The sequence below is a fragment of the Lampetra planeri genome, chromosome 4 (assembly GCF_965212315.1).
Source record: "Lampetra planeri chromosome 4, kcLamPlan1.2.h2, whole genome shotgun sequence".
Classification (NCBI taxonomy): Eukaryota; Metazoa; Chordata; class Hyperoartia; order Petromyzontiformes; family Petromyzontidae; genus Lampetra; species Lampetra planeri.
In genome coordinates this window covers 2456512-2479787 of record NC_136110.1, presented here as the reverse complement: position 1 = coordinate 2479787, position 23276 = coordinate 2456512, and the positions used below count along the sequence as shown (strand labels likewise).

The 23276-nt window shown below is 50.3% G+C and overlaps 1 protein-coding gene across 13 annotated transcripts in view; it reads left to right on the top strand.

Moving 5' to 3' along the window:
* Positions 1–23276, top strand: part of LOC144717568 (LIM domain-binding protein 2-like) — a 173825-nt gene that overhangs the window by 129805 nt on the left and 20744 nt on the right. For 4 of the 13 annotated variants that reach the window (XM_078592993.1, XM_078593002.1, XM_078592989.1 and 1 more), the window contains 3 exons: positions 18161–18284; positions 19010–19180; positions 19761–19909. In XM_078592993.1, the coding sequence (XP_078449119.1) occupies positions 18161–18284; positions 19010–19180; positions 19761–19909 (444 nt within the window). The remainder of the gene's footprint in view (positions 1–18160; positions 18285–19009; positions 19181–19760; positions 19910–23276) is intronic. The other 9 variants (XM_078592992.1, XM_078592991.1, XM_078592998.1 and 6 more) reach the window with 6 other exon arrangements.

Here is a 23276-nt window from a genome sequence, read left to right as displayed (position 1 = left end):
AAAGCTGCTTAACGCTAAAGCAGCATCTTGAGTGATCTGCAAGCTCATAAAAAAATATATTTGGTCATACTTTATGCATGTGGTACCAATAATTCATTTAACTATTTGCTGTGATGTATTAGTTTTGTCATGCTTAGCATTGTGCCTGTAGTTTTCTTTTTCCTTGCCACATGCCAGCCTAAAAAAAATATAGCCCTCTTCCTCCTTTGAGCACGCCAGCCCTGTCATCATAAATATTTTGTAAAATTGACCAACTTTTGTCTTTAGAAACCTTTTCTCAAATTCCAACTGTCAATATCAATCTTTCCTTGACGGCTGACGGCACGGCGAGGACGACTGTTTCTGGTTTAGCCGTGTCACCGGCCAAATTTGGCAGTCGGCGACAACTGCCGGGAGAAAGTGAGGGAGGCAGAGACAGAGAAAAAAACCCTCAACTCGGCCTGCATACCATTTACAATTTATGAATATAAACAGGGGGCCAAGGCTGTTATATTAGATCCGTATGCGAAGGAGGTAGACAGATAATAAAACGACCCCCTTTTTGCCCTTTCACCTTCGGCCCGAATTAAGCTTCCTGGGGAGAATAAATTGTGCTCATCTGCCATTGCCTCTCAGCTGCGTTGGGCTGTGTGCTAATTAAACCTCTGACATGGGATCAGAGTGATGGGGTCCCACTCGCTCCACCGATTGGACCCCAGCCCCGTTTGTGCTCCTCGCTCGTTCGCCCCCGCTCGCTTTGCCCGCTCGGCGGAGGAGAAAGAGGGCGGCCGCGATGGGTGTCGTCTCCCTCCCTTTCCTCCCCTAGCGCCCGCATGTCTGCCACTCAAAAAATCGCACGGGACGGATGCCACCCATCCGTCGCTCGTGCCCGTGGCAGTGCCGCCGCCTGTCCGCGCGCGACACGCGTATTTTGTAAGTTACATTTTTTGAGCTCCCGCGCTAAGGGGTTGAAAGGTCAGAATGGTCTGAATTTTCGATGCGACGCGCGACCCATTTAGTTTCCAAGTTGGGGACAGTTTTCGTTGAATGTTAAATATGACAATTTAATGAGGGAGCACTTTACGTAAATTATAAGTCGTCATTTTATACAAATTTTGCAATAAAAAAGAGATACGTAAACACAAATATTGTCAATTTCACACTGGCAGTGCTGCAGAGGTCCCTTAAGCCCATATCAGTGCCTCTGGCCCTTTTAACGAAAACCATTAACTCTTTTCCGCTGCTTCGTGGATTCGTGTTGTGATTGGGAAGACCATGGCTTGTCTACTTGGGGGAAGTGAATTTAGCACCGGCAGCTTCGCGAAATTCCCTGAGCCGCTTAAAATAAAAACACACTTCGAGGGCTTTCTTTCTCCAGGGGGAGGGGGGGTGGCGGAAATCACAAAGCTGTAGAACAAGTCGTTTCATGTTGCCTCCAACACTTTATTATGGAAATAGCAGCAATTGGAAATATACCATTTCCTGATTGATATAATTCACAGCCTAACAATGGCCATCCATTTGTCACGATGTTATTTTGCAATAAATGGTACTATTACCGTGGACGCGTCTTTAAAGCATATCTACTAAAATTATGTTCGGGGGAAAAAAAATACATATTTAGGCTGTACTTTGGAAACATTAAGAGTCAGAAAATTGCTTGTTTAGCTGCTCTGTGATTGTTATGTTTTCTTGGCCGCGGTGTGATATGTTGGTCTTGATTGATGGGTTTTGTCCACCCTCCTCCTCCTCCTCCGCCCTCCCTCCCTCCCACCAAACTCCTTCCACCGCTCGCCCCACCGCTCCCCCTCGCTCCCCAGCCCCAAACCCTCCCCCTCCCCCACCCACTAACAACCTGCGCTGCTCATCGGAGAGCTGCTCACGTCCTGGTCGTGAATAATTCATGGCCTGTGTGTGAAGTACCCCCCACCACATACAGAGCGCCGCAACACCCTTCCTCCTCTTGCCCTCGCGTACGCCGTACCTGGGTGCCAGCCGCATCGCTGCCCCCCCACCCGCCAGAAGATCGTTTGTTGTTGTTCTTGTTTCCCCCCCCGTCTCTCCTCCGTCCCAATAGAAATGACGATGTCTAATCGAGTTGGTAGGAATTATATTACAATATTCGAAATAAATTAAGGGCAAGCTGCGGTTTATCGCGCTTTGTTTCGTATGCCGAGCTCTCTTCTTTATTTTTTTAATCGTCGTTTCGCACGAGCAGGAACTCTATCCCGTCGCCCGCTCTGCATCTTTGATGAACACGAGCGAGGAGCAAGTGTACCGAGCTGTCGGTAACAACTCTCTAAAAAGAGTAGAACGGTGGACGCCGTTGATCGTTGCACTGTTTGCTGTACAGGTGATGAACGAAGTAGTTTTTTCCTTCCTGCTGTAGGCCTTAAAAGTGTTACTTTTACACGTAGGAGATATTTAATTTATCTACACGTAGCAAGCGGAAGTTTAAAGAATGCATTTTAAAGCACCAATTGCATGAGGTTAATCTTGCCGTGCATAACAATGATAATGACATTTTTATAATGCGCACGATATATCACGGACATAAGCGATTGCGACTCTTCAGTTGAAAGTTATGCTAACCCTCAAAGTGCTGAGAACAGTGAGTCACCGTGTGAGGCGTTTAGCAGTATAGGCATTGTTGCTGGGAGTTGAAGCTTGCTGTGTTGGCTGGGCAGGTGTGTGCCTGGGGTAAATGGGAGTCGGACAGAGACGAGAGATGGAGAGAATGAATGGATGAGTCTGAAAGATGTCGTGATACGAGGGAGAATTGGGTAGAGGATGGAGAATAGTCGGGGATGACAGAGATAGAGACGTGGAGAGAGGGACTAAAGGAGAGTTGCAGGGACCGAGAGATAGGGGAGCGATAGAGAAATATTCAGAAGGGTGGAGAAGATAGAGGTGATGGAATTGGAGATAAGGGGAGAGGGAGATAAAGGAGAGTGGCAGAGAACGCAACGGCGGTTTGGTCTGACCACAGAGATTCCAGCAGGCTCCGTGGGTTGGGCGGGTTCTGCACAAATGCACACGGCAATCTTGCTCCTACACACGGACACACACGCGCGCTCGCGCACAGACACGCATGCTCAAGTGCACACACGCCCGCACGTACCACTGCCGTTGCCTACAGTGCTCGTGTGCACACGAGTACGCAGCAGTGTGCGCGCGCACGCACAAACAAAACGTGGAAATCTTGCCAGTTCCCGCACGCACGTGGAAACAATTATAGGGTCGTGGGATGCACGCATAGAAATTCTAAACATCTGCCAAAAAAAATCCTCGTCTTGAACCACGCGCATACTTTACTGAGTGCAGGACGTATAAGGGTTCGCTGAAGTGTTTCATTTACAGTTACAATTACGGAATCGTAAAAAGTAAAGTCCCCTTTTTAATTTAAAGGTAATAAAAGCTGGTGCTTTAATTTTTTATCATTTGGTTTAATTTTTATGTCTTAAGGTTACGTGCATATATATAAAAATGTAATTCATTGACGGGGTGTCAAGGCAGACTCGCACGTGGAATTTTTCACGACACTTTTCCGATGTATATTGTGCTCAGTTGATATAGGGAAAAGAACTTTAAATAATACTCAGGGATAACTATTTTCTTTCGCCGCTCTCTGACACCAGATTTGGGTTAATATTGGATCACAGTAAAGTTTAACTTTGGTAATACGGCATGTAATGTTTTTTCATCTCTTCCTTCTGCTCGTCTCAGACAAATGAACCACGTGCAGTTAGGGTGCATTTATCACATGTTCATTTAGGGCGGCCTCAGTCCCTTTTGTTGCCTGTGGTCTTATTTGACTCTCTCCTCCTGTGATTTGTGCGTGCTTTATGACCCAGCGCAGGAAACAGCTGATTGATGCTCCGTGCTCATGGGCGGCTGTCCCCGTGGCTGTGTTGATTAACTCTTTCGCGCGTGGGTTCTCTAAACTCCTCCGGCCAGCGATGCGCCGTTCGTAGATGGGAGGACCAACTTCACACCCGCGTGCCCCCCCCCCCCTCCAACGGCTCTCGGGTCCGCTATCGCGTAGCGAGAAGGCACGTGGCTCTGTGGTCAGACAAATTGACGGGGACGTGTGGGAGCTCCCGACTTTTGAAAGGGATTTTTTTTTTGGTGGCGGACGGCGCGACCAGCCTCGAGGATAAAAAAAAATTGCGTGCCCGCCGAGTGGGTTAAGCGTCCCGTGGCTCCCTTTTTTCATTCTGCAAGTGCTGTCTAGATCATAGGCATAATATCAGACGCTGCAGAATCACGCAACAGCACGTTAAGTGCTCGCCACTGCATCAGTCGCCCGGCTGGCATGGGTCACTTGTACCTGTCACTTCCAAGACGAGACCGTTTTGGGATCACCGTTAACGGATTTAAAAATTACTTTTAATAGACGGCACCGCTCGCTCAATTTGCTTAAAATAATAGTGTAACGCCAGCTGCCTGTCTGCCTGTCAATGTGTGCATTCAGAGGGGGGGTGCGGGGGAAGCGAATAATATAGATGTATACGGGCCACGTTGCTAGTTGCGCAGAGTGCTGTTGTTTTCACCTGGCGCGCGGACCTGAAAATCGAGGGCGCGGGCCGTGAACGAGCCTCTTTCAGCGCCCCGCCACGCAATTAACAACGGCAAATGTGGAAGTGTGATGGAGCGGGCACGCAAGCGAGGGCGACCGTGTCGATTGCGCGCACGCCCTGCCACCCTTGCGTGGAAGTGGGCAACTGTAACAACGATGACGATAACAGAAACAACAACAACAACAACGCCCTTTATTTACCCTCAAATGCCTCGCCAAGTCTCGAGACCCCGTTTCAGGAGGGGGGGGTCCTGCAGCGTCGGGATGTTTTGGCCAATGTCACCAATGGCTCTTTGGCTTCGTGTGGGAGCAAACCCACCATGCGTGTGTGAGGGAGAAGCACACTCAAAGCTCCGCACCAATGACATAAAAGCCTTCTATTGCCGTACTGCCTTCTCCTGGCCACCTTACAGCCCCAGCATACATGACCTGGGATTCTCAGGCATTCCTCGATCCAAGTCGGAACCAGTGGGGGTGAAACGTTTTACCCCCTCTGATGTGTCCATGAATTGTCCGCTATTCTGTTTTTAACTTTGGCGGTAACTATAGTGGCCTCTAGCGGCTGCAGCGATCCCATGAGCTCTTTTTTTTAAAACAACATTTACACGACGAACGGTCATCGGATTCTTGCACTAACAATGCAAGATGCGTATCGTTTTGCTTAAGAATTGACATGAATTGATGATTGTACGTATTGGAACGCCCTTGCTAAACAAGCTGTTACCCAGCTCAGCTTTTGAGATCCCATTTGGGGTGATTTGGTTGTTATAGTTGGGGAAGGTGCCAGTCTTGTTGTGCAGTGGTCCGGTGGGCCAAGACCTCCATAGCTGCTCCATTTTCATTCATGGGCACGAAGTTGAATGTAGCCGTGGTGGAGTGAGCACACGTTGTATCATGAGCCCGGTTTGCCGAGTTAAATTCCCTGTCCGTGGTTAATAATATTGGTGGAAAGTTTATATCTCAACGTGTCCTTGGTTGCTTCCTCTCGCCACACCACACTGGGCCAGCTTGATGCAGGATGGGGAAAAATAATAATTTACAAGCAAGGGGAGGCCTTCATCCAGCAGTGGATTGCCAAGGGCTTGAAAATCAGCAAAGCAGTGCATTTTGCGAAACATCGGTGTATATATTTATATATATCTCAAACTGATTATATTCATGTGCACTGTTTATATTTTAGAAACTTAGATCAATACGCCCAAATTGTGCTTTAATTCAGGGCATTATATGCAATCAAATATTTAGTGGGGGCAGTGTGTTGTGTGTTGTGTGTGCATGCGGAAAGAAGGCTGCCATGAAAGGGAGCTTTGAGGCTTCCCGGTCACCCAAGACAGTGCTGCGTTTAGGGTGACATGCCAGGTATGGGTTGACATCCCTGACCCCCAAGTCATACATAGGTACTGTATATATAGACGTGTGTTTATTCAGTGCGTTCGTATGTGTGTGTATATCATTTTAAAGTACATTTTAAATGTATGAGGCATTGTGTGCGTAGGGGTCTGGCCCGCTGTTGTTGTTACACGACCCACTAGGCGTGTACGGTCTAAGGAAGGTCACAAGCTAAATGTGATGGGGGTGAGCGAGAGAGTACGTGCGTGGGGTTTGGAGACTAGGAGGAGGAGGCGGCGATAGCGGCTGCTGCTGCTGCAACCCGTCCGTGCGTCTCTCACCCGTCGCCTCGTCCGCGTGTGAACGCTGCTTCACACCGACCTGCATTCGTGTCACAGTTCAGGGGCAAATGGGGAGAGAGAGAGAGACGAAAATGGGATGGCGCAGAGAATCCAAAAAACAACGAATCCAAAAGGAAATGTGTTTTAATGGGGGTGACACTCAAAACGGCACACAGAGAGCTTGACGTACAACCTACTTGCTGTACTACCTCAAGTTGCTCCTGGCGAGGAATTTGGGGTGTTTTACGCAGGCTTCCATCCCTGCGTGCTCCACCAACCTTGCTGAAAGTCACCGGATTAAGTGGCTCAATTGTCGTCATTAGCCGTGATCTATCCGATGCTAGATGAAAGCCACCCATATAGTTATTGCGATGTAAAAATAATAAAATCCATCGACCACCTGCAGAACGAGGTTACTTAGTCTGTTGTCTGCGGTGCTCATCCCCCTTGGGGTGTGTTGCCTACGTTGGCTGCCAACTTCGTTAGTTTTGACCCCCGGCCACCGACCCTTGGAGTGATGTGTGCTGCCCAAGCCCAGCTTACGTTGCTCAACAGTCGGTAAGATAATCTGGCTTGCATTTGTCCTCTGATCCACGTCTTCCTCTTTCTATCACACGGAGTAAACTAAACTATTTTATTTTTCATTTTACCAGGTAAGGCCCACTGAGCTATACACCTCTTGTTCAGAAGCGACATGGCCACAAAGTTACAGCTCAGTGAAGGAACGTGGCTTATCGCGTGGAAATTTATCGCAGCCAAATACTGTAAACCAGAGGACCCCCGGGGGAAAAATCCATGCGATCACGGGGAGAACATGCAAACTCTAAGTATACAGGCGACAGGGTCGGGATCGAACTCATGACCTGTATAACAGGCGAGGTAGTTAACATCTCGTCACTGCGGTGCCAGTAATTCCAAGTATGTCCCTCTCTGGGCTTCTGCTGCAACTTTCAACTTTTGTTCCATTTTTCTTTGTCAACGTCCCGTGTTTATGATCCTCGTGTAATAGCGATGTAGCGTACACTGATCAAACCACTTTCTTCTTTTGGCACAAAGGCATGTTGCTGTTAATTGTAAAGTTTAACAGGCTTTTTTTTTACACCGTTTATTTTGCAGGTATTGAAAAGCAAAAACACAAAACAAAATCTGTGAAGGAAATATCAAATGAGAAAAACAAAGCGCGCGTACGCGCGGCCCCGCATTTGCTCGCGCGCACGCGAATAAAAACAAAGACCGACCAGAACAAAATGTATGCCATTTAAGTGCTTAAATGCGCGAGATACAAATCCATTTACAAGAACACCATTCTGTCAGAAACGGTTTGCTGTTTTAGGTAAAATGTAACATCTCGATGCATTTTTTAAACACGGTTGGTCGGTGGGGGGTGGGGGTGTGTGCGGGGGTGGTGCATGCGTGTCGCGTATTGCCACTCGCTGCTCTTGAATAGTTGATGTGGCAGCTCCGTGAAGCGCACGCCCTCGGCACTTCAGGTTTAGGGTGCGTTTGCCGCGGGTTCTTTTCGGAGCGACACGCATTTGCGGTTGCGCCGGTTACAGGCGAATTACCTTGCAAGCCTGCAAGGTAAAAAAAAACGCCAGAAAAAATGATGTAAGCCCGCAGGTGTGGTTGATGGATATATATATTTTAAAGTTTTTTGCTGCAGTGGAGATGAGAGGTGCTGAGGTGGCTACGCTTAGGCTGAGGGGCCTTTATCTGTGTGAAGAGTAATTAAACTCCGGGACGGAGGACCGTGGGTGGACGTGCGTGTGATTGTGTGGCCTCGCGAGGACGAGGCGTTAACTACTGTGTTGACAAAAGTTGTGCATTTGATCGGCTCGTATCGTTCGCGCATTTGGTTGGCGCGCCCGCTCGTATGCCGCGGGGCTGGTCCCGAAGGCGCGATGCGTTGCAGGCAAGTATCGTCCGCTAGCAGGGGACGACGCTGCCGCTACGTGTGGCTTGACCAAATTCGACAAGTATTTTCGGCACTTAAAAATGTGTTATTTCACAATTGTCGGCATTCATCGGCACGCTCTATTTCTTCGCATTATTTACCTTTTTGTTTTTAAACACTAAATAATTCCGCGCCCGGTGCCGTGCAAGAGCCACGGGGAACTGCTCGGTCGGTGAGCTCCTTCGGCGGGGATTGATTGACGAGGGTAACGAGCGAGCGTGTAGGTGCGTGTGTCCCCGCGAGAGACGGCGCCCAGCCGGAGGGGAGCCTGGGAGTATTCATGTCCGCTCGTGCTGGAGTTGTTATAAAATTAGAGCCGTCAGTGCTCGGGTGGGATGGAGCGAACAATGGCTAGGGAGTAATTTGCTAGGAACCCTCCAAAGGCTGGGGGCCTTCGTTTATTTTTATAATTATCTTTATTTTTAGTCCTCATGCCCTCACCGTTTAAGCCCATCGCATGCAGCGCTGGTGCCGTTTGTAGCACTGCGGAGCCGGATAAATATATTCGCGTCCAGAAAGTAAAAAAAACGGGCGCGATAAAAAACAAATCGTGCAAATGTACAAAACGCGTGGGCCGCATTGTGCAAACCATCCCCCGTTAATTCTTTCGGCGTCCCGCCGGTGAACTTGTTAAAAATGTAAAGTTGGCATGGACGGGAGTGAACGTAACCGCACGGGGTGGGTGGGGCGGGGGGGGGGCACGACTTTGTGACACGCAACAATGTGGCATGCTGACACGTTAATAACCGCTGGCGTGGCTTGTCGTCGCCGCGTGAACACGTCCCGCTCGGGCACGTCAGCTGGGCCCGCGGACGCTCGGCGCCTCCAGCAGAACACGCAACTTCCCCCCCCCCCCCTCGAGAACATCGTTTGTGGGTCTGATGCAGAGGCGATGGCTTGCCATCGACCGATTCGTGAATGAACGCGACGCAAGGTTCAGGCGTTGGCGACAAAAGCAAAAAGTTACGCCCGGCGTCCCCGTGTGTCATACCGCCGAGAACGCGCATTGGAGAATATCATATCGTTGTTTTTGTCATTAAAGTTAAATTATCTTTGGTCTGGTGCCTTTTTAAGGCAAGCTTCCCACAAGATAAAGATATTCACTTTAGGATAAACGCGATTCGAGCTTCTTATGAATATACTGCCGCTTGCAAAGTGTAAAACATTCAGCATTTTTAAACTTCTAATTTATCACCACATCTCTCTTCATAAATATTATGGAAAACAGCAAGAGAAAATGCCATTGAACGAATACATTGCACATAGCTGTACTGCGTATATATGTACACACACATACACGCACAGCTTGGAAAGCCAATTTGTATGCATGCCAAACAATATTTTTTTAGATAAAAAAAAATATCACCTCAAAGTTGAGTTTTTTTTTATGCTCGTGCCGCTATGCAGTGGCATAATTGTTTATCATTTAATCGCACACACGGCACGTTACAGTCACTCGCTGCTGCGCGTTGTATCTAAAGGCATGCGTCTGTTTACACTATGTATGTGCGTGTGTTTTTTTTTTCCCCAAACGCTCCTCACATCTTCCACGGTTTCCGCCGACGTGCGTTAAGTGCGAGGCCACTTGAGTAATTCTCTTTCTCAGCGCAGTGTCCGGTACATTTGTGAAGCGTCGTCAGTATGCGGTCTCCAATTACTCTGATGCAACCGTCGCGTTCCTGTCCCGCGTCTGCATCGCGTCGCGCTTGCTCGCCTTCAGCAGCACGTTTCGGAGTCGCGGTTCCCTCAATTAGTTTTGGTTTTTAGCGGCTTATTTTAATAACACGAAGCCCCGCGCGTCTTCCGAAGACCCGGAGCTGTCTTGTGAACGCAAGCAAACGCGATTTGTCGTAGGTGGGGCACTGTCCAACGCGAGAGAGAATTTTCCACGGTCGGCTACAGCTTTGCAAGTGCCAGTCTTTGCCCTCGACGTGCTCGCGTGCGCAGTGGGCGAGTGCGCTTTGAAAAAAACAATTCTTGAGGCGCTTCATGCAAAAAACATTGCGAAACATTCAGAAAAAAAGTTGTGCATTTTGATGTTATAGACTGGCTCCGTCTCTTTCTTTTTTCCCCCTGCCGCCGTAACCTCTAACTTCCCCCCCCCTCCCTCTCCAGAGCTGCAGGCTTACGCGTCGCGACTTGCATCGTAATTGTGCCTGAGCGTTAACAGAAGAGGCCGAGCGCATTTTCATGCGGCCAGAGCGAATGTTGGCGTGTGTGCGTGAGTACACACAGTGCGTGTGTGCGTGAGTACACACAGTGCGTGCGTGCGTGAGTACACACAGTGCGTGCGTGCGTGAGTACACACAGTGCGTGCGTGCGTGAGTACACACAGTGCGTGCGTGAGTACACACAGTGCGTGCGTGCGTGAGTACACACAGTGCGTGCGTGCGTGAGTACACACAGTGCGTGCGTGCGTGAGTACACACAGTGCGTGCGTGCGTGAGTACACACAGTGCGTGCGTGCGTGAGTACACGTGCGTGCGTGAGTACACACAGTGCGTGTGTGCGTGAGTACACACAGTGCGTGCGTGCGTGAGTACACACAGTGCGTGCGTGCGTGAGTACACACAGTGCGTGCGTGCGTGAGTACACACAGTGCGTGTGTGCGTGAGTACGCGTGCGTGCGTGAGTACACACAGTGCGTGCGTGCGTGAGTACACACAGTGCGTGCGTGCGTGAGTACACACAGTGCGTGCGTGAGTACACACAGTGCGTGCGTGCGTGAGTACACACAGTGCGTGCGTGCGTGAGTACACACAGTGCGTGCGTGCGTGAGTACACACAGTGCGTGTGTGCGTGAGTACGCGTGCGTGCGTGAGTACACACAGTGCGTGCGTGCGTGAGTACACACAGTGCGTGCGTGCGTGAGTACACACAGTGCGTGTGTGCGTGAGTACACACAGTGCGTGCGTGCGTGAGTACACACAGTGCGTGCGTGCGTGAGTACACACAGTGCGTGTGTGCGTGAGTACACACAGTGCGTGTGTGCGTGAGTACACACAGTGCGTGTGTGCGTGAGTACACACAGTGCGTGCGTGCGTGAGTACACACAGTGCGTGCGTGCGTGAGTACACACAGTGCGTGCGTGCGTGAGTACACACAGTGCGTGTGTGCGTGAGTACGCGTGCGTGCGTGAGTACACACAGTGCGTGTGTGCGTGAGTACACACAGTGCGTGCGTGCGTGAGTACACGTGCGTGTGTGCGTGAGTACACACAGTGCGTGTGTGCGTGAGTACACACAGTGCGTGCGTGCGTGAGTACACACAGTGCGTGTGTGCGTGAGTACGCGTGCGTGCGTGAGTACACACAGTGCGTGTGTGCGTGAGTACACGTGCGTGTGTGCGTGAGTACACACAGTGCGTGTGTGCGTGAGTACACGTGCGTGCGTGAGTACACACAGTGCGTGCGTGCGTGCGTGAGTACACACAGTGCGTGTGTGCGTGAGTACACACAGTGCGTGTGTGCGTGAGTACGCGTGCGTGCGTGAGTACACACAGTGCGTGCGTGAGTACACACAGTGCGTGTGTGCGTGAGTACACACAGTGCGTGTGTGCGTGAGTACACGTGCGTGCGTGAGTACACACAGTGCGTGCGTACACACAGTGCGTGCGTGAGTACACACAGTGCGTGTGTGCGTGAGTACACACAGTGCGTGTGTGAGTACACACGCGTGCGTGCGTGCGTACACACAGTGCGTGTGTGAGTACACACAGTGTGTGCGTGCGTGAGTACACACAGTGCGTGTGTGCGTGAGTACACACAGTGTGTGTGTGCGTGAGTACACACAGTGCGTGTGTGCGTGAGTACACACAGTGCGTGTGTGAGTACACACAGTGCGTGCGTGAGTACACACAGTGCGTGCGTGCGTGAGTACACACAGTGCGTGCGTGCGTGAGTACACACAGTGCGTGCGTGCGTGAGTACACACAGTGCGTGCGTGCGTGAGTACACACAGTGCGTGCGTGCGTGAGTACACACAGTGCGTGCGTGCGTGCGTGCGCGAGCTCTGAGCGGTCGCGTGGTGGTGGTTAGCTCAGCGACCCGAGTTCGATTCCCGCTCACTATCAGTAACAGTGACAAATATTTTAACTGGTCCTGTGCCGCTCCTAGGTAACTCAGCCTTAAAAATGTGTTCCAGGCCGGGGCGTGATTCTCTCCTCCCAGCCCCCCCCCCCCTCGTGGGCCGTGTTGGACCTCGTATCAGGCGCTCGCGAACAAAACTCTTCACAACAGTCCGTCTAGGCTCTTGAAGAGGGATCTTTGTCGTTGTGCCGATGTGTGCGCACGTACGTGCGTGAAACACATTCACATTCTCTTACTTGTTGTGTTCAGACAAAGATCCCTCCAGCTTAGCAGAATGTTGGGGGCAAGAGTTGTTCGAGCATCTAATGAGGCCAACACAGCAGGAGTTGTTATAGCTTGCACCATGCTCGGCCACCTTTGTTTCTCCAATTGTGTCGGAGTCAACTTTGGGGAAGCCCAGGATGAGTTCGGGTATCCGTGTCTTATTTGGTGATTGGACTCGGGTCACTGGGTTCGTAGCGCATTGTTCTCACCGTTTGATTGCGCTTTCGCTCATCTCCCTTGCGCACACGCGTACGTATGGTTTGCAACTCGTCATGGTTGTCCCAGGATCGTCCTATTGTTCATGTAGTTGTCCTGGAAGATCTGCATGTCTTCCCAGGCCATTGAAGGTCCTGGCTTTTGTTAGTTGTGTAATAATCCAACACCCCAGACAATTAATGTTTCTTTAGTTCTCCCAGATTCCTCTTTTGGGAGATATGCTTACTGTCATGATGTGTTCCAGTTTTTTTTACCTCACAGGTTGGAACATTATCATGTTCGTGCATGTGTGTGTGTCCGTGAACGTGAATATTTCTGCATGTCTGCGTGTGTGCGCCCGTACGCGTGTGCGTACACGCGTGCTGGTGTGTGAGCGTTTGCCTCACGGAAGTAGAGCGAGAGGAGGCTTCTGTTCGCAAGGATGCCACAGCCTGGACTGAAGCAGGCTTTGGCCTGGAGGGGGGCCGAAGGGGAAGTGGAAGTGTGCTAATAGGCAAGAGCCGGAGCTTGTGTTCAAACATTAATGTGAGGGTTGTAGTGAGATTGTTTCAGAGCCGCATAATTTTTTTTTTGACCACTGCACCAAACCCCACCAGACCACTTTGCTCTCGTCTTCGCTTCTGTACAAGGTTTATGGCTTTGCTTTCCATTAGCATTGTGGGCCCCTTAAGAGGATAGGGCGAGAGTGGAGATGGTGTGGGAGAAAGCCTGAACAGGAAGACGGGCAGGCAGCCAGAGAGGGGTGTGGTGGGCTCGGATGGAAATGGAGAAGAATAAATACTTATTTGCAAAAAATTAAACCCTTAAAGATTTTCTTACATTGTTAAGGTGGCCGGGTGGCAAAGGGGTCAGAGCATAGCGCAATCGCCACTGAGGTCCGAGATTCAAATGTTGGCAGCCATCCATTTCTGCAACGGGTTCTCAAGTGTGGTGAATTTGACGGTCTCAGCCCATGAACCCCAATGACCGGCAAACAGACCTAAAATATTCAGTTTGATTGAGTTGCAATGAACGATCTTTGCAATGCATATGCAAAAGATTTTTCTTGTGTGGATTAAGAGGGCCTGCTCAAGTGACATCTGAAGTAGTTCTGTGACTCGGACTTCCAGGGCCTTTTTCTGACCCCCAGGATGTTTGCACCTTTGTCTGAAAAGTTCCAAATGAAAATTGTCTTGTCTCATGATATAATGCTGATAGCCAAAAAAATGTAATATAATCGGGGAGGTGGGGAGGAGGAATAGGTCAAAAGAAAAAACAACATACATTGTGATGAACAATGAATATGATTTTTGCGATAGTTCTAATAATACATTCCACATTTATTAACGGCCAGAGGTGAATGCAGGAAATGGATGTCAGGAGAAATGTGCCTCCTGCCGCAGACTTCCTCCCCAAAAAGCCACGACACACACGCACACACGCGCACACACGCGCACACACAAGCACAAACTCAAACCTGCTCATGCACTGTATTTTTTCAGACATTTTCCAACCGCCCCAAGCGTATTACCTGCACGCACACACACACACACTCGCGTACATGCACGCACACACGCGCACACGCACACACACACGCGCACACACTCCCATTCATAGGGCTCCTCAGGCGTGTGTTCCCAAAATAGGACCAAAATGGCCGCGGTGGAGTTGTGCAGCTAAAACATTCGTGCTGAAGGTTCATCAGCAACAATCCATCGGGCGGCCTTCTCCTCCTCCTTCTCCTCCCGCTACCCCCCCCACCCCCGCGCAACCTTACTCGTAGTATTCAAGGATGCATACCGATGCACTGTATGTTCAGTGACATTACTGAAGTCGCATTTTAATTCACGTTTTTGGCATCGCTTCGGGGCTGCGTAAGTGATTCATTGTGCTGCAGGATTGTACAGAAATCCCGCTGTTCGAAAGGAATGTTAGCAGCTGTTGTCAGCTCTGAGCCGTCTCCGGATTCTAGCACGCGAGTCTGGAATTAAAGTAAAAAGATCAAGTTATTAGCGGACTCTTGTGGGGATTTGTGCCTCTGCACCGTTGCGTGTTCCCGGGCCGATGTGTCCGCTCCAATAGTGTTTCATGAAACTACCGCAAACGATATTTGCAGGAAAATCCGCTCCAGAGATATGGGGTGTTGTTGGAGGCAGAGTGACAGTGATATGAGAAGGTGGCTTTCAAATGGCCACGGTAAATAGAATAATGAGGACTTGCAAAAGACAGGCCTGCAATGTACAGTGACCACAGGTTGATGATGATGATTCCGGCGAGAAGCAGGGCAAAGCGTCGCTTCAAATAAGCATCCACAGGGTAACGTGTCGTACAAGTTGTAATGTCCGTGCATCCTGGAGAAATTAAGGATGGAATTTGTTGAACGTATGTAAACCGGTGAACTTTTTTTATTCTCCCATTATAATTGTTTCGCTATTAGGCATCGTAACAATGTGTTCATTCTAGTACTTATGATCCATGTATCGATTTTTGTCTCTGAGAATCGATCGTTGTTTGCCGATGCAAATGATGTGCTAAGGTGTCTGCAGGCTTATCGAATAAACGAGGCGGACCAAACCAAACGCACAAGACGGACAAGTCTGACCTCGAGACGCGCGATACAAATGCACAAACGCGACCCTGATTTATTACAATTCACAGCATCGCCGAGGAGATGAATTATACGTGTACTGTACGTGCCTTATGCCGTCATCCAGAAGCCAAGTTTGGTGTCACCATTCGGCCGTTTGGTCCATGAACGTCTTCTCAGGCTCTGAGTTGGGGGGGGGGGCAGGCAGCCAGCCCTGGTGGGAGCTCACAATAATTTGATAGTTGTGTGTAATTCTCTTGAGGGCCCAGCGGGAGCGGGGGGGGGGTAGTGGCACAGTGGTTCACGCAATGTGCCATGAACCCAGCGACCTGAATTCAATCCCTGTCTAAAATCAGCGGTTGGTGATATCTCAACCAATGCTGGATTTCCCCTCTTCCTCCTCCTCCCTTTCACTAATATGCACTAACCAGCATGGTGAAATATGCTCAAACAACCCCCATGATTGACACTGCTTGGGGCACCTGAATGTATGTTGACTCTCTTTCGCACCGTAAGTAGCAGTGTATTGACAAAAGGCTTGTCAATTATAACTTCATGGTGCTCTACATTTGTCATTGAACTTCTCCTTGTGTACAAATGAACGGTATCCCCACCCATCCCTCACCCCCACCCCCCTTATGCACGTGTACTGCTTGAGATGGGGCACTCTGAGGACTCCACAGGACATTGGGGCTGGGTGTTAAACCCCCAAGCACGCTCGCACTCTCTCGTGGCGAGCCCTGACCACCAGGCCACCCACTTCCCCCGAGCGTTCTCTTGTACGTCTTAATTATACGTGCATTTGCACGTATACAAATATAATAAACAGCGAATGTAGATGAATTATGAGTGAAATGCAAGTTGTGTGTAATGAACCTTCAAATGTGCTCCGTGGCCCCAATTGTGGCTTATTTGTCCACCGCGCGTGCGTGGCACGAAGCGCCGGGGTGTCCTCTCCCCCTGCTCTCTGCTTCATTTGAATGCAAATTGTGCGAAGGGCATGGGGGCTAACCCTCGCAGTACCAAAGGGCACAGTCACTTATGGAAAAATTTGAATACAAATTGTCAAGCGGTGTGTCCATTGAGTGTCATAACTGATCTGCGCGCAGATTGATCGCCGTGCCCCATTAACATCGAATGCGATCCCGGGCTCGGTCTTGCAAAGTCGCGGGCCGCTCACCAAAGTTACGCCCGCCAAGGGTCGTTAGGCTACACAGCGGTAATCTGCGTGGTGGTGGTGGGGGGGGTGGGGGGGAAGCCGCCGGTACTCCGCGTTGATTAATTTCGACGTGGCGTGAACAGTGGGACCATAGGTGGGGGGCTAAATATTCCGTTGGCGAATTCTACCCCAGGTTTTTGTTTAAACGTTGGGGGGGAATAAAAAAAGGCAACGCATCGCCGTGCGCGCGACAGCGCCGCCGCAGATGTTTGCCGTGACACCAAAAATAAAACTGCGCCATGACAGAAAGTGCAGTTTTGCTTATGCCTCGACAATGAGAGCCAATCAAATCCAATTGTGATTATTAACGTTCTTTTTCACACATTTTGCGTGATAAATGTAAGTACCTTAGCCAGTGCAGGCAACATAAACAGAATACAGAATGTACTGCACAAGATAAGCGGCTTTTGAATTAAAGTGTTTTTTTTTTACACTAATGGAGCAAAATTCAACTTTAATTTGCCTGTCCTAATTGGTCAGCTTTCGAATCCATTTGCCACGGTGGCAGAATGTCTGTTGAATTTCTACAGCTCAGCGCGTAAAATGTTGGTGGGGGGGCATTGGGATGGTGCGTGAGGGGCGGCGGGGGTTAACGCAACAGGCCGAATTACAAAAATTAGCGGCCTGTTCTGCGGTCGGCCTATTCTGCCCATTCACGTTGTTGCTTCTGTGAGGGCCAGGGCTTGTAAATCATCGCGTTTGTTAGCCTGTCCGCTTTAATTGAAATCGTTTCACCCGTTGCATCCATTAATTCAATTAAAGCCTCATGCACTGCGGCTGCCACCTCTTTCCCCCCCCCTCAACCCCTCTCTCCCCTTCCCTAGCGCTCTCAATCCCTTTCACGCACGTGCCCACGTTGATGTCAGTACACAAAGGCTAACACCATTTGGCCGGGCGCCACTGTTGGGCTCTTGCAGTCTCACCGGCAAATTGCGCCGCTGATTTGGCTTTTGTGTCGGCCTTGTTCTACTGCCTGCGCGTGTTTGTGTTCTCGCGTCTTTGTTCGGAACACGTGTGTGTGTGTGCGCCTGGTTTTTTCTCTTCTCCGTGTTTGCCCGCGCGGCGCACGTGTGCGACGTTGCCCGGCGTACGTGAATCTACCCCTCCAGCGCGTCCTTTTTTTTTTACCAAGCGATGGAATCTCACTTCGCGTGGTTATGTTTTATTGCACGTGTGGGGTTGGAGGGGTGTAGGTATTCCGCTTGATAGCGTATCCATACAAGTACAAATAAAGGGTCAGGGTTGGGAGTTAAATAGTGTGCTTCCACTCAGAGCATTGTACGTAAACCATTCTCTTCTCTTCACGTGGCTCTTTCACGTGTGATTTCAGCTCTACGTGTGTGTGTGTGCGCGCGCCCCCGCTGTCACTGAGCGCCCAGTGATCCGATGGCATTGAATGCCGACATTTGCATAAGCACGGGTTAATACGTTTCCTCTGTTTAAAATTTCAAGAATGTACATATTCCCCATTTGTAACTTGTAAGGCGCGCATGCTCCCTAAACTGAAGCACTTCATTTATGGAGCAAGGGATCGCTCAATGGCCAGGTGCCACTCTGCTTGCTTGTTCAACTCCACAACGCGCCGTGTTTTTTTTGTGTGTGTTTGTGTGTGTGATCCTCGACCAGCTTTGTGTCATCCTGGAGCCCATGCAAGAGCTCATGTCCCGGCACAAGACCTACAACATCAGCCCACGCGACTGCCTCAAAACCTGCCTCTTTCAGAAGTGGCAACGCATGGTCGCCCCTCCAGGTACAGCGCTCGCACGTCCCGCCTTGACCCCGTCACGCGGGCCACTCCGTCCCCCCCCCTCCTCCCTCCTCCACCCTCAAACGTTCCCTCCCCTTTCCTCGACCCTTCCATCTCGCCCACCACACGGCCACCCCACACCCGACCTACTGCCCTCATTTCCCCAACCTCGCCCACCCCCCTGTGCTGCCGGCCTTCTCCGCGTCCTAACGACGGAGCCCAGTTTGCGAGCGTGACCCGGAGTGTGCGCGTCTTGTGCCGAGCAATCACGCCGGTCGTAATTTTCGATGCAAGTACGTCAACACGAACGGTACATTTCCATTTTGCCTTCTCTCATTCGAGTTACGTTTGCACACACACCGCTGTGCATGCCTGTGTGTGCGTGTGTGCGTGCGTGCGTGCGCGCGGGAGAGTTTTTTGTTTGTTTGTTATTAAAACCGACGCAACCCTTATTATGCTCTAGCTGCCTTGCTTTATTTTCTCGTTTTGGAACGCGCGAATATTGCCAACGAATCGTCTCGCGTTTTGACCTGCAACGTTCCGTCGCTCGCCATCGGCACGCACGCACACACATGCACACACACACATACACGCACGCGCGATACCGTACACCTTGCTCCGCCGGCGAAACCAAACGCGTTTGTTTCCATCCATCTTCACCGTCGACCCATCCATCCTGAGACCACGTGGGCCTCACGCGGCTCTTGATGACCACCTGCCGCCACCAGGCCTCGCGGTCCTGGGCCGTGACGCGCTGTTCGCCCAGGCTGATGCCTCAAGCTTCCCGGTCCCTTTCCGCAAGCTCTGTCCATCGGCACCTCGGCCTCCCTCTGGGCCCACAGCCCTCGGGGCTGATTCTCAAAAATCCAATGGTGGCCGATCTTCGCGGGATCCATTCGGTACAGCTGCCAAATTTGTAAATAAAGACGAAAGCAAAAGAATGACATGCAATTTCAGATTGAAACGTAACGATGCTTAGGCATGTAATGGTCTACAACCCCCCCCCCCCCACCTTTCCCCCTCTTTCCCAGAGATGTCACGATTTGGGGGTCGTGATTCTATTCGACAGTCTATTATTTTTTGTCTCTTTTTTGTTTTTTTTTCCCTCTTTGGTACAGTTTTGATCGCTCCATTAGCCCTCGATGTAACATTAACAAATCATCCGCTTACAATCCGAGCAAATCCTGAACGTTCAATTGTCCCACGCGCCACAATTTGACGCGCGCGTCGTGAGCACAAAGACTCGATTTTGCCCAGCAAATCGATGCATCGTTACATGCCTAACCAATAATAACATTGATGATGCAAATGATGTTTACAGTGGCATGCGACAGTGTGCAATGAATCTTGAGTGAGGAGAAGTGGATTCACTGTTCGCGCCGTACGTCTGCGTCGTCACTCATAACGCGCTCGCCCCCCCCACCCCCCACCGCCCCCCCACCCCCACCGCCGTGTGGCGCGTGCGTGCCTTGTGCGCAGCAGAGCCAACTCGCCCGCAGACGAAGAAGCGGCGCAAGCGAAATAATTCGGCCAGCAGCACCTCCAACTCGAGCGTGGGGCCCAACAACGGCACCAACAAGAAGAAGAGCCCGGCGGGGAGCAACTTCAGTTTGGCCAGTCAGGTACCTGTAAGCATCGATTTTTCTATTCCTTTTCCGCCACACGTACAAAACAGACGGGCGAGTGAGCGAGCGAGTATGTGACCGAGTGTGTGGGGTGAGTTGAGTGTGTGAAATAAGTGAATGGGTGGACAAGCAAATCGGTGAGCGAATAAGTGAGCGAGTGACTTTCATTGGTGAGAGAGTGAATAAATATACGCGAGTGAATGACGGAGTGGAAAGTGCTGCCGCATCTGTTGGCTAACCGGAACATTTCGTAGCATTAGAACCCTTAATGTATAACTAATGATCATCGTGAACAAAAAATCTTGCCAGTTGCCAAGGCGAGTCTTCTCCAGTCCTCAGAATGTCCGCTGAATTCCTTTTTTGAGAATCTTGGCATGCAAGAGGAAAACCAGTGAGCACAGAGAAAACCCACAAGTTGCGATGGGGGTTAACGTTCAAAAATCTGCACGGATAAATCACCGACTCGCTTGCTGCACTGCCTTATACAGACCCACGGACATAGCCTTATTGCAACCGAGCAATACATTGCGTCTGTTAATGAATAAATTAATGCATATGCCTTCCGCCCTTTAAATCTTGGTAGCCATGCTCTCTCACTCCCTCACCTGAGGTTACTGCAGAGGCAACGCTTTGCTCCCTATCCACCTGAGCTCGCTCCGTAATCATATTAACCCGTTCCCGTTCCGATGACATACGTGTACGTCATGAAAAAGGAAACTGGATGGAAACTCTAAAGCAAAATAACTTTATCGGTATCGAGGCTCCCACAAGGCCATGCAGGAGGGTGTGTGGAACAGTTTGGCGCCAGCTATCTTAGAGTGAGGTCGTGTCACTACGGTTCCCTGCGGCGAGTACAATAGCTTTAAAAACAACGGCGCTACAACGCTTCTAAATAAAATGAACGCCGAGCCGTTTGCACGTTCTGGGATTTCGAGGTGAGCGCGGGACCCCCCCCACCCTGCAACTTGCAGACGTCTCGGAACGCGAGTGGCAGGGTTAAGCTGCACCGCCGCAATACCTGCGGCATTGTGGTTTTAGAGCCAGAGCAAAACCTGGGCTCAGGCAATTCAAATAATTGTCAGTTGTTTTACCGGCTAAGAGTCCTTTGAGATTAATGTCATTTTGAAAATAGATCTGGGTAATGGTAATTGTCTTGTAATCATGGATCATTTAAAAAGTATATTTTTAATTGTAGATCAGTTTAAGATTTGGGTCTGGGTGATAATACTCTGATATAGCATATACTCGTAGTTATGAATTAGGAGTCTTCCGATTCATTGCCTGGGCAATTCGATGAGTTGTCACGGTTCAGCGTTCAAGTATAGACTTTGTTCATTTAACTTTGCTGTGAATATAGAGGCTTCTGGTGGCTCCAGGGGTCTTATAACTCCGTAACCTATAACATGTGAATTGAAACACACCGATTATTACACACGCGATTCAATGCACATATCAGCGAGCTGAAGAATCTTGATGAATAGATTCATTATACATGCAAGTGTCGCAGTGGTTTTAACGTTCACTTGATATGAGGCCGAATCCTTTCATGATGTTTACGTGTAGATGTGAAGTTCCGGGTAGAGTGTGGCTACTCCTTACCTCTTGAGAGACGTCCGTCAGGCGTGGAAGACTAAGACAAAATGCACTCCAGCTGAGAGAGGCCCATCCTCCAGCCATGGCGTGCAGTTGCAGGGCTGCGCCTTTACCGCTAACTTTTTTTACATGAGAAAACTGTTCCATCGTCGTCGACGGCTTCCCTGTTGGCTCTTGATCCCACCTACCGTGCCGGCGTGCGTGTGTTTCCATAATGTTGGTGGGAGATGCATGTCGGTGAGGAGCGGTGGGGGAGCGGTTATCGCACTGCGCTACGATCTTCGAGACCCAAGTTAGATTCCTGCTCATGGCCAACACCGGTGACGATTATCTGAACCGGTCCTGGGCCTCCCCTAGGTCGACTAGGCCTCAAATGAGTACCTGGTGCGGTGAGTAAACCTCACCACTGGGGAGACAAAGGCGGCCGGGAGTGGTTCTGCCTATCCTCCCCCTCGTGTGCCGTTCCGGCTTTCATTAATAGGTCCTGGCTAACAGCACTTGCCCCAACAGTCCGTTAAGGCTACATGTGGGATCTTTGTCTTTGTTTCCATAATGCACGGGAACGGTTTGTAACTCGGTTGCTTTTGTTGGGAACATGTTGGGGAGAGCATTTCTTTATTAGCATTACTTAGACAACCCCCTGCCATCTAAATAAATGAATAACTAGTTGGATAAATAAGATTGGAAATGTCACCATCAGAACCCCCCCAATTTTAAAGCTCACAAGGAAGGGCATTTAATTAAGGCGCACATTTCCTGTGTGCCCCATTAATAATCAACGGGACCCACCTCCCAAGCAAAGCCTTTTAAGCCCGTGGACATTTTTTTTGTTGTGGCCGCGGAAGATACAAATCCCCGTGCCTTTGGAATAACGCGTCGTTCCTCGGAAGCATAACACGTGCAGGGTCATAACTGGAGGGATGAGACGGAATGGTAAATACCCCGATTGGCAGTGGGGGGGGGGGGCGACGCAGTGGCAAGATGTTATCTCCCTCGCCTGGTATGCAGGACGTCGTGGGTTTGATCCTGAACCCTGCCGCCTGGATTTTTCTCCGGGTCCTTCGGTATTTCCTTCCACATTTAGAATCATGCCTTTTGAGTATTTGGCTGCTTTACATATTTCCACGTGATGAGCCACTTCGTTGCCGCTATCATTTGTGATAGCCAGGTCGCTTCTGAAAAAGAGCTATACAGCTCAGTGGGCCTTTCCTGATAAAATAAAAAAAACTAAATAATAAAAAAGTGGCTCTTCCCCACCACACTCGCCACGTTGTCCCTCGCGCACCACAGCGGCGGGCGCCGGCAAGCGAGCTGCAGACAGAGTCTCCGGCTTTTGTCAGCGTTTGCATGCAAACGATAGCAAGGTCAGCCCCGAAAGCGAACCCTTCTCAGAAGCCCCAGGGCGCTCCGTGTTTGACACATGACACGTGGTTGCTGCTGGTGGTCGCGTGGGCTGGTTTGGCTCGTGCTGCCCTCTAGTGCGGCTGCGTGAGCACTGTCTGGTCTGTGTGCGCGCGTGCGTCTGCTCGAGTGTTGCGTGTGTGTGTGGATCTCCGCACGCCGTCGGGACCCAAATGCAGTGATCCATTTTGTACATTCATTAGCGTGGGAGTCGCTTTGGAGAGGGGGAATTGGGGGTGGAGAGAGCGTGGCGGCTTTGAGGATGGTGGATATGCAGTATGACAAGGGCTCGGGGGGGGGGGGTAGATGCTTGTCTGTGAATGCAGCAATGCTGAAAGAAACGGTGAAGCCTGGTGCTGTTGTAACTGGAACTGCC